Source organism: Larimichthys crocea, chromosome XVII (genome assembly GCF_000972845.2).
Source record: "Larimichthys crocea isolate SSNF chromosome XVII, L_crocea_2.0, whole genome shotgun sequence".
Classification (NCBI taxonomy): domain Eukaryota; kingdom Metazoa; phylum Chordata; class Actinopteri; family Sciaenidae; genus Larimichthys; species Larimichthys crocea.
The window spans coordinates 22,065,277-22,080,395 of record NC_040027.1 but is presented as its reverse complement, the minus strand read 5'-3'; the positions used below and the strand labels follow the sequence as shown (position 1 = coordinate 22,080,395).

General features: G+C 41.9%; 1 protein-coding gene across 27 annotated transcripts in view; it reads left to right on the top strand.

Annotated features, from left to right (window-relative positions):
- Positions 1-15,119, top strand: part of adgrl2a (adhesion G protein-coupled receptor L2a) — a 198,726-nt gene that overhangs the window by 170,439 nt on the left and 13,168 nt on the right. For 22 of the 27 annotated variants that reach the window (XM_027290154.1, XM_019258935.2, XM_019258934.2 and 19 more), the window contains 11 exons: positions 3,975-4,271; positions 5,062-5,159; positions 5,813-5,998; positions 6,581-6,619; positions 8,609-8,792; positions 9,501-9,623; positions 10,070-10,269; positions 10,920-11,093; positions 11,614-11,820; positions 12,597-12,817; positions 13,461-13,527. In XM_027290154.1, coding sequence (XP_027145955.1) covers positions 3,975-4,271; positions 5,062-5,159; positions 5,813-5,998; positions 6,581-6,619; positions 8,609-8,792; positions 9,501-9,623; positions 10,070-10,269; positions 10,920-11,093; positions 11,614-11,820; positions 12,597-12,817; positions 13,461-13,527 — 1,796 coding nt within the window. The remainder of the gene's footprint in view (positions 1-3,974; positions 4,272-5,061; positions 5,160-5,812; positions 5,999-6,580; positions 6,620-8,608; positions 8,793-9,500; positions 9,624-10,069; positions 10,270-10,919; positions 11,094-11,613; positions 11,821-12,596; positions 12,818-13,460; positions 13,528-15,119) is intronic. The other 5 variants (XM_019258930.2, XM_019258947.2, XM_027290157.1 and 2 more) reach the window with 1 other exon arrangement.

The window sequence follows — 15,119 nt, the reverse complement described above, 5'->3', positions numbered from 1 at the left end:
TGAGTGAGATCTAATAATTCTTTTTGACTATTTATGTGACAAATTAGCTGAAACAAATGCTAAATGCGTGTTCCCTTACCATTCCTCCCCTCTTCCTCGCAAGATAAACAGCACCTGGTAATGTGTATGAAACATTACCCTGATGAACAACCATGCGGTGCCTATTGAAAGTGAAGCCATTAAGCATAATATAAAAGACACACACGCTGTCGGTTTTCATTTGTCACCCCGGCATGACTACTGAGTCCTGGTAAAGTCTCATCTTGTCTGTGTGTGTGTTCCCGAGTGACAAGATCGTGCTTCTCTCCCGGATACTCGTCCCATTGTCTGTCATCAATCCCGGACCTATAAGCCCAGTGGTAATAACCGAACCACTGATCTACATTACAAGTGCAACAATGTGTGGGCGTCCAGTCCCGCAAAGAGGTTATGAATAAGTCTGTCCCGACTATCAGTGGCACATTGGAGAATATCACTCCATGCGCTTACACTCTATGACAGCTAATTGAAGGTTCCCCTTGGGCTGAGTGCAGCTGAGACATAATAATCAAGGATCCTGTCCTGGTTTCACTATATAGCCCAAAATGTGGGATTTGCTTCTTTTGTCATAATCAAATGAATATTGCACAGGGAAGTGGTGTCAAGCGTGTGTTGCCAGAGTGGAAAGCATAAATATTTGGTTCACGTTATGAATCACAAAAGGTATAGAAAAGACTACTGCAGCACTACTTACAGATCAATACCCATCCCTCACAGTGACTGCTTATAAACTTATCCACTTAGACATCTCTGTGAAGAAGTGACTGCCTGAGAGGAGTGTCCATTTTAATACCTATGGGTTAATTCCTCTCAGCTTTCATTGGATCAAATTAAACTAAGCTACGGCATAAAGGTAATAAGATTATTGTGTTGCTGGCAGGATTACGGGGGCTGACACGCTATGTACACAGGAACAGCAGTGGTCAGAGAGGCTGCATTGTTTATGCACGAATCTCACTGGGAAGTATAGCCTACATTCACATTAGTATCTTTTTCACACACGAAAGAGGATTAGTTTGCATCATAACATGAAATGGAAAACTCCCGACAGGATTATTATGACCCTTTTACTTGTGTCCTTTTCATAATATTTCTTGTTAATGAAGCTCTTTACTGTACGGCTGTGAGATCAACAATTTTTAGCAATTCCAAGACAGCTTTTCTGTCTCGTCTAGCACAGACATTTACTCAGCAAATCCAGCCCACCCCCCGTTTTCCAAAGCTTAAACCATCCAGTTTGCTTTGGGGCAAATCTCTCTCCAATTGAACACTACAGGAGATCCAAACCCATTAGTTGGTATTAACCACGTCTCACATTAATTGCCCTCACAGTTTCCTGTTGATAGCAGGTAGCAATGAAAATATTAAAAAAGCCAAACTTCAAAGTGATTTATTTGTACATGTTGTAACTAGAGCATGGAGCTTGACATCCCAGCAAGCCATGACAAGCAGCCCTCTTGAGTGAGGGGTGTAAACAAGGTACAGTTGTTAGTTGACATGCTAAAGGAATGCGCTTGGATTACAGCAGATGCCTCTTTGATTTATTGGCTGAGGTCGCAAGCCCTTTATCTTAAATCATGCTGCCGAACAGCGATTCATTTTCGCTTTATTTCTGTCTGGATTCTAAACTCCCCACCCATGGAGTCGGGGATCTTATCATTATCATCTTTCATATTTTGGAAATGAGAAACCTATAAAGGGCCCCACAGTTTCTTGGGAATCTTCTGGACGTTTGCCAAGCAACCCTGACCCAGATGTTTGAAAAGAAACGCTAATAATTTACAAACTATGTCCACGCGCATTCATTTTCTTCAGAGGTACAAAATTACATGCAAAGCGTGTAAACTTAACCAGAAATTTGCAACGCGTTTTTTTTCTTCTTTGACTATTGCTTTCACCTTTGTGTCTTCTGAGTGAGCCATGAAAAAAAAAACACAGAGGGTTATAGCAATAAAAGGGTATTGGTGCAGAATAGAGATGGGCATTTCTCCCAGCCAGCTAAATGCTAGTGCTGAAAGGACACTAAGCACAGGTTGTCTCTCAACCGCTGTGACAGGCCATGCTGGAGAGAATTTCACTGTGTTGAGTAAAAGGATACAGGTGGGGGTGGAGGGACAAGAGGAGTAGAGGCTGAGGCGAAGCCAGCCAGCCAAATCTGCCTTCAGCTCTGTGTCAAAACAGCCAGTCAGCTGTGTACACCTTCATGTCACCTGCTTGTGTGTGTGTGTGTGCGTTTGTGTGGATGGATTTCTATACCCCCATCACCAGGTGGGAGCATACCGAGTCATCTCCCCTGGTCAATAGAGCCTAATTCTCCACAGGTAGCAGACAGCCTCAAAGGTGATTTCCCTTCAGCGCAACTGTGCTGAAGCCTCTCATCCACACCGCAGGGCCTTCGGTGATAGTAGTTGTGGTGTGTGTGTGTGTGTATTGGAGGGAGGGGGAACTGGGGGGGACTGGAGGGTTTCGCTGCTATCAGCCAAACCCATTATCCAATGGAGGCAATAGATATGGAGGTGTTCCTTCCTGGGGTCTGGCTGTCTCTCCTCCAATCCACTGGAAGACAGAAACTGTCTTCTCATTTTCCAACTTGGCCCCCATTGTTTCTGAATTTTCCTGTCATCGTCCTCGATGTGCAGCGCCCTCCCCCACACCTGGTCCTGCCTGCCTCTGACTCCCTCCTCTCTTTTGACTTTCTGCCTCTTCGTTTTCACTACCAGTTGTACTACAGAGAACGACTGTGCCGAGCTCCAGCAGTGTAACAGCACCTCTTCACATTCCCTGCATGCTCTACAGGCAGCCTAATGGAGGAAATCAGAGTACTCAAATGCAATTAGATTCAGTATGCACGTTGCATTCCAATCAGAGCTCCTCTGGTTGATATAACTTATCCTTTTAAATTGAACCAACAAATACTTTTTTTTTTTAAAAGAGGGGGTCATGCTTTCTTTTCGTATTCGGAGATGTGGAGCAGATTTATATCAAACAGTTAGTGTTTATCAACATTTCATCTATGAAACTCCCTTGTGTTCACCTTTTATGAAATGTAATTACACTGCTACTCACACTTTTCTGGTGTATCACATGAAAAATGTCTTCATAGTTTTTCCTTAGTGGCTCATGTTAAATGTAAGGAGTGCACTATTTTCTCCTTTTCCGGGGACTGAAACATATTGTTTTTGCCTGGGGCATTGCATGAGTTACTGCACACACCTGCTTTATCAGAGTATGAGTTGTTGCAAGAAACAACTGTAAAATGAATGTTCAGGCACCAAGGCTGCACATACAGGTTCTGTGTTGCTCTAGTGAAATTTAATCAGCCATGCCACAAAATCTCCCAGGCAAGAATGATTGCCAGGCAGGAGGATGTTACTGTAATTATTGTCTTGTTCACTGCAGACTGAGTGCCTTGGATAAGCCATAGTCAATGGGAAGGCAAATACGCCTGTTGCACAAAGCACTTAGCAGCAATTTGCACAACAGGATACTTGGATATATAAGCATTACAGTGTTGAACATGTTAAGAAAAAAAAAGGGGAGGAATTAACAGGGGTGCAAGTGTTGAAGTTTAGTGCTGCATCTGCCCACCCAAAGGCCAGTTTTTGAATAACTGTATTGAGTGAGTATTTTTTTTAGCAAAATACTTGATAAAGTCTACATTTCATCCCCCAGGGGTACCACACTAATGAGCAGACACAACTGCTGGTCAAACTAGTCAAGTGGAAATCAACTTTTTATTCATACAACCAGATATCACAAACAAATAATTTTATTTTTGTATTTGTATCCACAGCGCTGTGTGTTTTCATAAAGACGGATAAATATGTGTCCCAGTGAGAATCCATAAATAATGAAAGTGATCATATTCTCTCCGTTGGGATGCACACCATCACATAACAGTACTCCACCTAAACATATTGTCTGTCTCTTCACAGCTCCGCCACTGTCAGAAGTCACCACGTCGCCTCAGCCTCAGAAAACTACAACCACCACCACAACAACCACAGTGCACTGGGGTGTGGCCAACACTACCACCACAACAGGGCTCAAGGAGGGCAGCAGGGGAGTGCCCAAGCCGCCTCCTGTGATTCCACAGACTACTTCCCCTCCACCCCTCGAGTCCTTCCCTTTACCCGAGCGCTTCTGCAAGGCCACTGAGGAAAGAGACATAATGTGGCCTCAGACCCAGAGGGGCATGCTTGTGGAGCGGCCTTGCCCCAAGGGAACACGAGGTAAACAGGGCTCCCTCTCACCTCCGGGCTGTGTGCTTACTGCTTTCAATATGACCCGAGGCGTCCCAAGAGAATAAGTTTGTTAGATTTGTCTGATGTTCTTGCATACAAGGACTTTTTTTTTTTAAAATCTATAAAAAGCACCAGTTTAAGTAGGTGTTCGGGGAATCAGCGAAGACAGTTTGTAATGGTATTAAGTTTTAGCTGTGTCACTCCAGGTCGAAACATGATTTAGCAATCTGTAACGGCTGTGTTGCAGAGCAGCAGGCTCAGCTGTTTCTCCTGCAGCTTGCGTGGAGACGCGCATCCCTCATTTGATTGTGTGTGAAATCGTGTTAGCGCTCCGAGTTCATCAGACACAGGGCTAATTAGGACGCAGGAAAAAATTGTTGCCACTTTGTGGCAAAAACGAGAGGAGGCTGTTGAGAATATTTGCAGGAAATAATGTTGCAGAAACAAAATTGGTGACTTTCACATGTTTAGTGTTTACTATATCCAACAGTTTCAGTTTAATTTATCCCTTGACAGCATTCAAACAGTCTTACTAACATCAGATCGACAGCAAAATATTCTTTAGTTCTATGAGCAAACATTCTCTGTCTTCATGTTTGTTTAACAGATATAAATTTGCATGTTTGTAAATGTAGAAATGTAAATGTCTTGTTTGTGAGCAGTTTCATCTTTTTATCTTTATCCCTGCCCTCTATTGCTCTGTAAAGGACTTCATGGGAAAACAAATTTGATTTGACTTGATTGAACTTGACTATTCTGTTGTTGTTTTCCCTGTTAGGCACAGCCTCTTATTTATGTTCCACTGGGGCCTGGCACCCGAAGGGCCCTGATCTCAGCAACTGTACCTCCCACTGGGTCAACCAAGTAGCCCAAAAGGTTTGTACATGCTCTGCCTCTCTGTTTTCCCTCTAAGTGGAATTTGCTTCTTAAAAAACACAGAGGGGGTAGACAAAATAGTGGAAACACGTCCCTGTAAAGGCTTTCTACACTATTATAACTTCCTCACAGTTACAAAGCTTGGTCTGATTAGCGTGAAAGCTGCATTTGTCAGCTATAAAATAGGTCTGAAAATAAGGACTTTTTTCAAAAACAACTAAAAAGGTGATGACTCCTGAAGCCTATACGTTTCAGAAAGTTATGACATAGAAAAACTGCATCGAAAAGAGGCAAAGACAGAGAAATGGCAGACATAAACTTGATATAATAGTATGTATATATTACTTTTGCCTCTGAGTTACATAAAACAATATTTTCTTTCCGCTCTGTATAATATGTGCGGAAGGTATAAGGGTAGTTATAGCAAGCGGCTCTCGGTGTATCTGTTTTTTTAACTTAGCACACAGTAAAAAAAACGTCACCATGGCAGCTTCTCCTACATGAAGAAAACATTAAACCTTGCTTTCACAAGTGGCATTTCAAGGACTTATTCAAGTGTGATTGGCTGTCAGAAACAGGGGCTGCAAAAGAACCCTCCAAGTCTGTCTTCTTGCATTCTTGTGAACATTATTCACTCTCTCCCCCACCCGCAGATCCGCAGCGGTGAAAATGCAGCTAACTTGGCCAACGAGTTAGCCAAGCACACCAAAGGCCCCATCTTCGCCGGGGACGTCAGCTCCTCGGTGCGCCTGATGGAACAGCTGGTGGATATCCTGGATGCTCAGCTGCAGGAGCTCAGACCCAGCGAGAAGGATTCTGCTGGAAGGAGCTTCAACAAGGTAACTACATCCACCAGAAAAAAAAAAAAATGCCTCCCTTGTATCACTTAATACACTGTATTACAGTAAATACTGAAACGCTTTCTCACCAGTTCTCTCTTGTTGCACCGCTCTTCACTGACAAGTTAATACTGTTGAATGACAAAAGCAGAAGGGAATACAGGGCTCCCAAAAATAATACAGTGATATGTATGTACAGTAGTTGTTATGGTTTGTCACAAGCAGTCTTTCTCTTTCTTTTCAAGTGCAGGAAAGCTGTGAGACAGACAAAACAGTTATGTTATTTTAGACTCTGACAAGCAGCAGAGATCTGTATTCCTGGCAGTTTGTTTGTACATTTGTGGTTTTGGCCATGATGTGATACTTGTATGATGTGTCAGGAAGATTTGAGAGAAAAATACAGCACGTCATAAATGTGAGCTACAGCCCTGTTACTCTTTGTCCTCAGCTGCACTCGAGACAGTGCACCAGGCCATGGAGAGTGGCTGTATCAGTTAGTATTTAGTTTCTACAAAGCTCATGAATTTGTGCAAATTATGTGTCTCTATTTTTTATATCTGTTCTTCTTTTCTAATAAAAAAGCTTCAAAAACGAGAAAGGACATGCAGGGCATACATGAAGGTACTGGAGCAATGCTTCTGCCCACTGTGCTTGCTGCCGTCCCCTCCTTTATTCTTGTGCTACTGTATCTGCCCCAGCCCAAGTTCAGCAGCATGTACCCTCTGCACTGTACTGTCATGTACTCCCTCCTCCCTGTGCTTCCTGCTTTTTTGAGTAATTTCCTTACACACAGACACAATCGTACCCAAAGTGCTTTCTAAGTCAAAGAGAAGTCATCTCCAATTACTGAGGTGGCTTCTTTACATAGATGTGTCTCTGTGTTTTCTCTCCCCACCCTCAACCCCCCTCTATGCGTTGACAGCGACGGTGTATTTTTTCATTTTTCATTCTGTTTTTCCCCTATTGTGTGTTTACTAAATGTTTACTCAGGATTGCACGTCTGGATGCGTAACACCACGACTCAAACAAACATCCTGTTTTTACACTCCTCATTATTCATTTGCTGAAAGATTTACTGCGTTACTGCAATTTTTTTTTTTTTTTTTTTTTGCTCTTACATTAGAGATCACACTCCTGAACACTGCATCAAACACAGTTCACTTTTTTCTTTTTCCATCACCTGACCTTTTACCACACGTTAAGTAAAAATTGTGGCTCTCGCAAGGATGTAGGTTTTAGGTCATGAAAGTCATTTGTTTCATAAATTAAAGGAGCAGATCTTCAGTTCTATCTGGTTAATAGGGTTAGCCAGGTCAAACTGATTTTTCCCTTTTTCCACAAATGCTATCCGGTTGGGTTCATACCTCAAAGTATTTTGGCCATATATATCCCTCAACCATTAGGGAGATCGGTGTCCTCCACCTGCCACCAAAGTCACCCCCCCTCAATCCAGATCTCTCCTTCGGGAGGGTATTAAAATGGATCGAGCTAATTAGCCAGTCAACGGCCGTGAGCTCGTAAAAAGAAAGAAGGGAAAGGGAAAAAAGAATACATGTATGTAGTCACACAACTTCCCAAATGTATGACATCGTCATTTTGTTATTCAACATCATAACATTTAGATTTGAAGTCAGAGGGAGTGACGTTGTTAGAGAGGTCGCGTCAATGAGAATGACAGCATTTATTTGACTAATGACAGCACGAGAGGATCTGGAACACAGATCGTTGAGTCAGCAGTATCTGACATCTGCCATACTTGATGCTACATCACTATAGCTGCCCCCCACCCTTCCCGCAAGCCGTCGCCAGCATTGATTACCCGATTAGACACATTGATTTGATTATTTCCTGAAGAAAAACCCAGCGTCGTCTGGATCCTACGCCCTATGTATCCGCCGCCTGCCCTGAGCTGCTCAGGTGGCAGAAAATGTTAGGAAGGAAAATCTTTGTGTGAAGGATACAGTTAAATGTAACATGTTTTGTTTTTAAATTTGAACATTTCCTTGTTCCTTTTTGGTGCTTTTGTGACTTCATGGCTTAATATAACTGAACTTGAGTTGACTGCAGGTCAAAATAAAAAAATTAAAAAAAAGTTTCTACATGCCAGACACTGAACTTTTAGATCATTTTAATTGAGGACAGCTTTTTGTACTTTGACTCTCATCAGGCCATCTCTTAATATCCTGCCTTTGGACAGACCTGATAGGCTCAATATACCGTGACCCTCCGTGTTTGCCCTGATGTGTCGTCCTTGAACTAGAAACTGAATCCCATCCTCAGTGATGCTCCTGTTCTTCCCTCCCTCTGCAGTTTCACCCTTATGATCAATACAAAAGCAAAAATGTTTCCTCATCAGTAAATGTCTTTAATTACCTGGTCTTGTCATATGTACGTCAAATATTAATGTCCTGTAAAATTCAGCTTCGTTTTTTTTTTCCATCACGTTCATTTTAATCCGCAGATGTGCTTCTTCAGCATTCCATTAATTTCATGTCAGTGTCTGCATGTCATTGCTTAATGCTTGCAAACATTTTTTTTTTTTTCAGAGTTACTCAACTATCTTTGTTTTGTTTTGTTTTGTGTACATTTTTGTTTGTTGGTTCGACACAGGCCATTGTGGACACGGTAGATAACCTTCTGCGACCGGATGCCTTGAAGGCCTGGCATGACATGAACAGCACGGAGCAGACACATGCAGCCACCATGTTACTAGATACCTTGGAGGAAGGGGCCTTTGTCCTTGCCGACAACCTCATGGAACCTGCCATTGTCAAAGTTCCTGCAGACAACATAAGTAAGTAAAACAAGAGTTTGTGGTAAGCAAACGGCAAGTGTTCTCAATGGATGCCAGCCCCAGTTAATTTGATTACTTCCAATTCATCGAGAGAGTAACTCTAGTGATAGGAAAACAAGGCCGGCACATAAAAAGGGACTTTGTTTTCATAATAAGCGTTTAAACCTCGGGGGAACAGAAAAACAACGCATATTAGGTTTAACGAGTCGCTTACTGACAAAGTGATGAATATCGGACAATTAAATAGACTGGATTCTCTGATTGCGCACGCTTAGTTTATAAATGTATGCGTCTAGACCTTGTAACTCTATACATTAATGTGAACATTAGCCTGCTGTGGAGTCAGAAAAAGTACATTGTTTATCCACAGCCTCCTTTTCTCATTTTCTTCTGCAGTTAAACCATACAAGGAAGATTTGTCTGTAGTCTGCAGCGTTGTTTTTTTCATTTATTAGTAATGCTCCCACAGGGACAAAATGATCACTTTGTGATTGACATTTTTATTGTGTAGCTCAGTGCCACAAAGATTTAGTGTTGGGAGTCGTTGATATGTCCTTTGGTCACGAACAAAGTTGTGGCATCAGTATTCTCCACTGCTTTGTTTTTATGCCATTAGGTCTGAGTCAAACTGTCTGAAATGTTCTCGTTCTCTTGTCCTTTCATGTTACTTCTCTAATGCATCCTCCCTATCTTTTTTGCTCCTGGCAGTCCTGGATGTGTACGTACTCAGCACGGATGGCCAGGTCCAGGATTTTAAATTCCCACAAACCAGCACAGAGGGCATCTCAATCCAGCTGTCTGCCAACACTGTCAAGCTCAACAGTCGAAATGGTAGGCTCTCTCTTAAATGTACTGAAAAGCAAATAAAGAAAGAGGAACTTGCTCATGATAGTTCTGTTAACTCTAAAAGCAATGGAGTGCTTATTCAGTGGAAACACGCATGTTCGACTTTTGCTCCCAGTGCTCTGTGGGAAGGCAAGCAGTCTTCTGTGTTAGCGTAGAAGCCCAACAATGGAGTTTATCTCAAAAAACCCAAGCCCTGTGATTTTGGCAGAAAAATGAGAGGCTACTTCTTACTCTCATTCTTGCAGTTCTTTTGTTGAATATCTTAAATTGAATTTCATCGAAATAAATTGGAGTCTCTAAATATTTTTAGTCCTTTTTGTGCGTATTGTTTCGCCCACAGATTTTTTTTTTTCGAAGCACGTTGTTTAAATTCTTCTTGAAGCTTTTTTTTTCTCATCCTCTAATGTCTGTCTGTATCTTTCATTCTGTAGGAGTTGCCAAGCTGGTTTTTGTGCTCTACAAAAACCTGAGCCAGTTCCTTAGCGCGGAAAACGCCACCATCAAGATGGCCAACGATGCTTACGGCCGCAACGTGTCGGTCAACTCTGACATCATCGCTGCCTCAATCAACAAGGAGTCCAGCCGTGTATTCATTAATGACCCGGTGATTTTTACCCTGAAGCACATTGATGTAAGTGTCCCTTCTGGAGTGATTGGAGAGGTCATATTAAAAACAACAGGAGGGGACATCCAGAGTAGACAGAGATCTACAATTTGAATTGTAAATGTCTAGCTAGGTCAGTCGGCAGTTTATTTAAGTCACTGAACATCAAATTAAAGGAGTCTTTAGAACCTAAGTGAATTCTTAATGAAAACTAATTCTTTAATCAACATTGGGATATAAATGATACCCATTTTCTTTTATAGTGGGGGAAATTAACTCCTAGATTAGCCGTACAATCTAGGATGAAATTACTGGAGCACCAATTATCTTTCGTCTTTTAAAGTTGTCACTAGAGTTCCCAGAGGGCCATGCGTGACTCCATTCTTTATCAGAGAAATTGTGCAATTCCGAAGACATGCCGTCAAACAATTATGCCTCTCTGTTATTAAGGCCTCATATACCCAACTATGCTTCAGTTGATTTGGCAAGCATGTGCCAAATGAGATACAACATATGAATTGCTTCATAAGAGCTGTGAAGTGAAAAATCCTCATCCATATCAGTGCGGAAAAATACTTTGTATGAGTAGGGGGTAAATGGCCTCTGTGTTCTACATGTACTTCAATTTCAGGCAGTCAATTATTTGGACACTTAACCATATCTCTTGTTATCTGCAGATGAAGAACTACTTCAACTCCAATTGCTCCTTCTGGAATTACTCTGAGAGGAGTATGATGGGCTACTGGTCCACCCAAGGCTGCAAACTCCTGGACTCAAATGAAACACACACCACCTGCTCCTGCAGCCATCTCACTAACTTTGCGATCCTCATGGCTCACCGTGAAATCACAGTATGCCAATTTTTTTTCAATCCACGTCTAGCTGACTTGTCTTTTAAACTCACCTAGTTTTATTTTTTTTAATCTTGTTTCTGTGTTTAAATAGCAATCTGTAAAAGATTACAGTAACTACCGTGAGGTTTGGAGAGAACACGGTGTAAACTGTCACTCTGCTGCTTTCTTAATATTGCACATCATATTCTCCATCTTGGAAAACTAGTGCCATTGATTTCATAAAATAAAGCAATATCTACTTGTTACCCTCCATAGTTGTGACCAGTTCAACCAAACAATGAGTTTTGTTTTTTGATTATTTAAGTTGAAGGATTTCTAAAGGCCCGAGGAGGTCAAAGTATCCTGTACTTTAACAGAAAAATAAATATAATAACATAAAAAAAAAACATACAATACACAAACTCTGTAAGAGAAATGTCAGAGAGCTGAAAGAAAAAAAAACACATGTCTCCCTCTCTCTGTTCATCTGTTCATAAACCTATTTTGTAATCCGCCATCCAACTTTTCTTCCTTCCAGCCTGACGGTGTTCATGGACCACTTCTGACTATCATCACTCGAGTCGGGATCGTGGTGTCTCTCGTCTGCCTCGCCATCAGCATCTTCACCTTCTGCTTCTTCCGCGGCCTGCAGAGCGATCGCAACACCATCCATAAGAATCTGTGCATCAATCTCTTCATCGCAGAGTTAATATTTCTAATTGGTATCGATATGACGGAAACCAAGGTAAGCCGGAACGATTGCACCCTATTGATTTGGTTTTGATTCATTCCCACTCACTTTATCTCTTATCAACCCTAAAACAAAACAAAAGATCCTTTCAGAGAGAAATTGATGAGACTTTAAGCATTATTTGTTTCTAACCTTCTCTGCTTGTCCCTGACATGACATGAGTGAGACAGCACCATTAATATAGATTACTAAGAGGCCATGTCTTCTACTTGACAGGTCTTTTTTCCTCTGTCACTTAAAGCCACGGTTGCTATGGCAGAGAGTGCATCCTTACTATATATTTTTTTTTAAATCTTCTTTCACCTACATTTTCCCTCAAATCTCAAGGAGCACAAATACGTTTTTTTCTGCATACACCTGGAAATCAAAGCCTCAAATGCTGAACTCTATGATTAAATCTGCCAACTCTAACCTTACAATATGAATGCCATTTAAATTTTTACCGTGCTGATGGAAAGTTAAACCCGTGCATAGTCAGAGCCCATGTGGTGAATGAATATTCATCACCCTTTTCCAGCAGTTTCACTGATATGTGTTCCACTGAACGGGTGCGGCAGCAGCGGTGCATGTCGTCTTTGCACAAGGTTTTAATAAAAGATGGGGCGTATGATATACAGTTTTCAATAAAGAAAGTGCTATGGAGATACTTCTTGACATTTTTGTGCCACAACTTAATGAAAACAAAAATCTCCCCATTTTATGGAAACTGTGATTGTATTGTTTATTCTTGTTTTTTTTTTTCTTTTATTCTTGATTGTGATGAATCTTAGATTGGATGTGCAATCATTGCCGGGATCCTCCACTTCTTCTTCCTGGCCTCTTTCTCCTGGATGTGTCTTGAGGGGGTGCAGCTGTACCTCATGCTCGTGGAGGTCTTTGAGAGCGAATACTCACGGAAAAAGTACTACTACGTGTCTGGTTACCTCTTCCCTGCCATCGTGGTCGGCGTCTCCGCAGCTATCGACTATGAGAGCTACGGGACCGATGAAGCGTAAGTACAGCTTTCTGAACAAATCCTTGGAAATGCAGAGCAGACACGCTGGATGCTACACTGTGCAGGCTTACCTGCTGTGTCTGTATATGGCAGCTTTTGAAACGAAATCTACTCATCATTTCTGCCAGCACCTTATGTGCACCCCTGGAGACTACACCAGCAACATTTGAGCTCTTTTTGCCAGGGACGGACAGCTGTTCAATTTTTTATGTCATTTGAAAGTGGCTGACAGACTCAACACTGTGGTTTCAGGAGGGGTGGGGGCGCAACTACATTAAAGCCTTTCTGCTTAAAGACCCTCCTGTGACCTCTTGTTTGTAAATGCTCTCTTAAAGAGAAGAGCACTGTGTAGAAAAAGCCTTTTACGTAGATTAATGGCCATATCAGCTAAGACTCAGCCATCTAGAGAGGCTACTTGGGGTCTTGCCTCTGTTTTGTGAAACTGAATTAATGTTCAACCTGTGAAAGGAGCATTTGAAAGCACTCAAGTTAAATATTGACTATAAATCACACATGTCATCACCCCAAGTAACCAAAAATGTATGTCTTCCCATTAATATTTGGCTGCAGGAGTGTGGATTGATATTGTTTTTGTAATTTGTGTTGCCATCAAGCTAAAGTCTGCATTTCTTCGCCATAGGTGCTGGCTAAGGGTTGACAATCATTTCATATGGAGTTTTATAGGACCTGTCACCTTTATCATCATGGTAAGCTGTTTTATATTTCTTTGAATACTGGTGCTGACAGAGTGAGGAAGGGACTGAGGCTGAGATGAAGGAGAGAGATAAAGGAAGCGAGATAGTTTAACTGAAGGAAAAGTCAGATGGGTGTTTTTTGCTCCTCAGTCGTCCTTCGGTGATGACAGGTTCATTTTGCGCCAAAGACAGATTTTGAGGCATCCGACAATTCTCTCTGCCTCCCATCACCTGACAGCAATCAGGATTTGATAGAGTTTAGTTCAACGTCGCATTTATACAACTCCCATGAAGTCTCGCGTTACAGATCACCTAATGGGCCTTCAAGTTACACTTTTTATGATAAAGAAAAAAAGAATTTAAAAAACGAGAGATGGCCTTGAGGTGTGCATTTTGCAGCACGTACTGAAATATTTTTTTTCTTTCTTCCTCTTCTACATCGGCCTCCATGTGTGTGTGTGTGTGTGTGCCTGCCTTTAGTAAATAGCAGGTGACAGTGTAGGGGAGATGAAGAAAAGCAAAGGCACCTCTCTGTTTGGTCAAGGACCGTCAGGGTGAAGGACATATAGCATATCATAATGACATATGTCCCGTTGAGGCATGCAATTATTTACTGGTCATGACATTATTATCTCCCGCTCCATCAGAGAGGCTCAGAAGAATGAGACCTTAGGGAGTCTTGCCTCTCTGCGTAAAAAAAAAAAAGAAAAGAAAAAAAAGAAATAGCAGGTGGTATTCCTCAGATATTTCCTCTCAGCTCACCAAACCATGTATTGCCTTGCCCTCGTGCACACCAAGGGATGAGGAAGCTCTGCAAACTTGTCTTGCTGCTGTGCAGGGAGGACGGGTAGTATTTGTTCAGTACTGTGTTCATTATCCAGCATAATGGTTGGTACTGTATCTACAGATGCAGTGACCTCTGTTGAACATCAAACTGACACTGAAAATATACTGGAGAGAAGGGGCACCCGTGTCAAATTTCAGTGAGTCTCTGCACACCGTTGGCAGACCGCTAGGAGCTTTCAAAGTAAAGATATAGTACAGCTCTTTGTCTGTGTGGTAACAGAATAAATAAAAGACGACTGTGCTCACCGGACTGCATTTCACAGTTTTCTCAAAGAGAGACAGTGCCACTCCATGTAGCATTTAAAAATGGAAGAGGATGCGCATAGAAGCCCCGGTGACAGTCTGTGTCGGATTGAAATGTCTCTCAGTAAAGGGTGAAATGCCTGTTTCTTTTTTGATTTCATTGTTTTCAGTCTGGGCTTTTTTTTTTTTTGGCTCATCACCCACTTTGAATGTGTGAGCTTATAATTGAGGAAAAAGCTAACACGGTATGAAAACAAACATGCATTTCTCCCTGTCTCAGCAAAAGCTCTGTCAGCCACACAGGAATATGTTTCCTTTCTCTAAATTGGGCCCTCATTGTTTTCCAATTGTGCATTGCTTCTATTATGATTTGCATGAAAAATGCGTTCTGCAGTGGAAATGATGATCAGGATCCCGGCGGTGATGACCGGAGAGATAGAATCATGACCCTGTGAGGCGCTAATGTATTGTAGCAGAGCTAACGTGTGACAGGAATGAGGTTTCGCAGTGCTTTG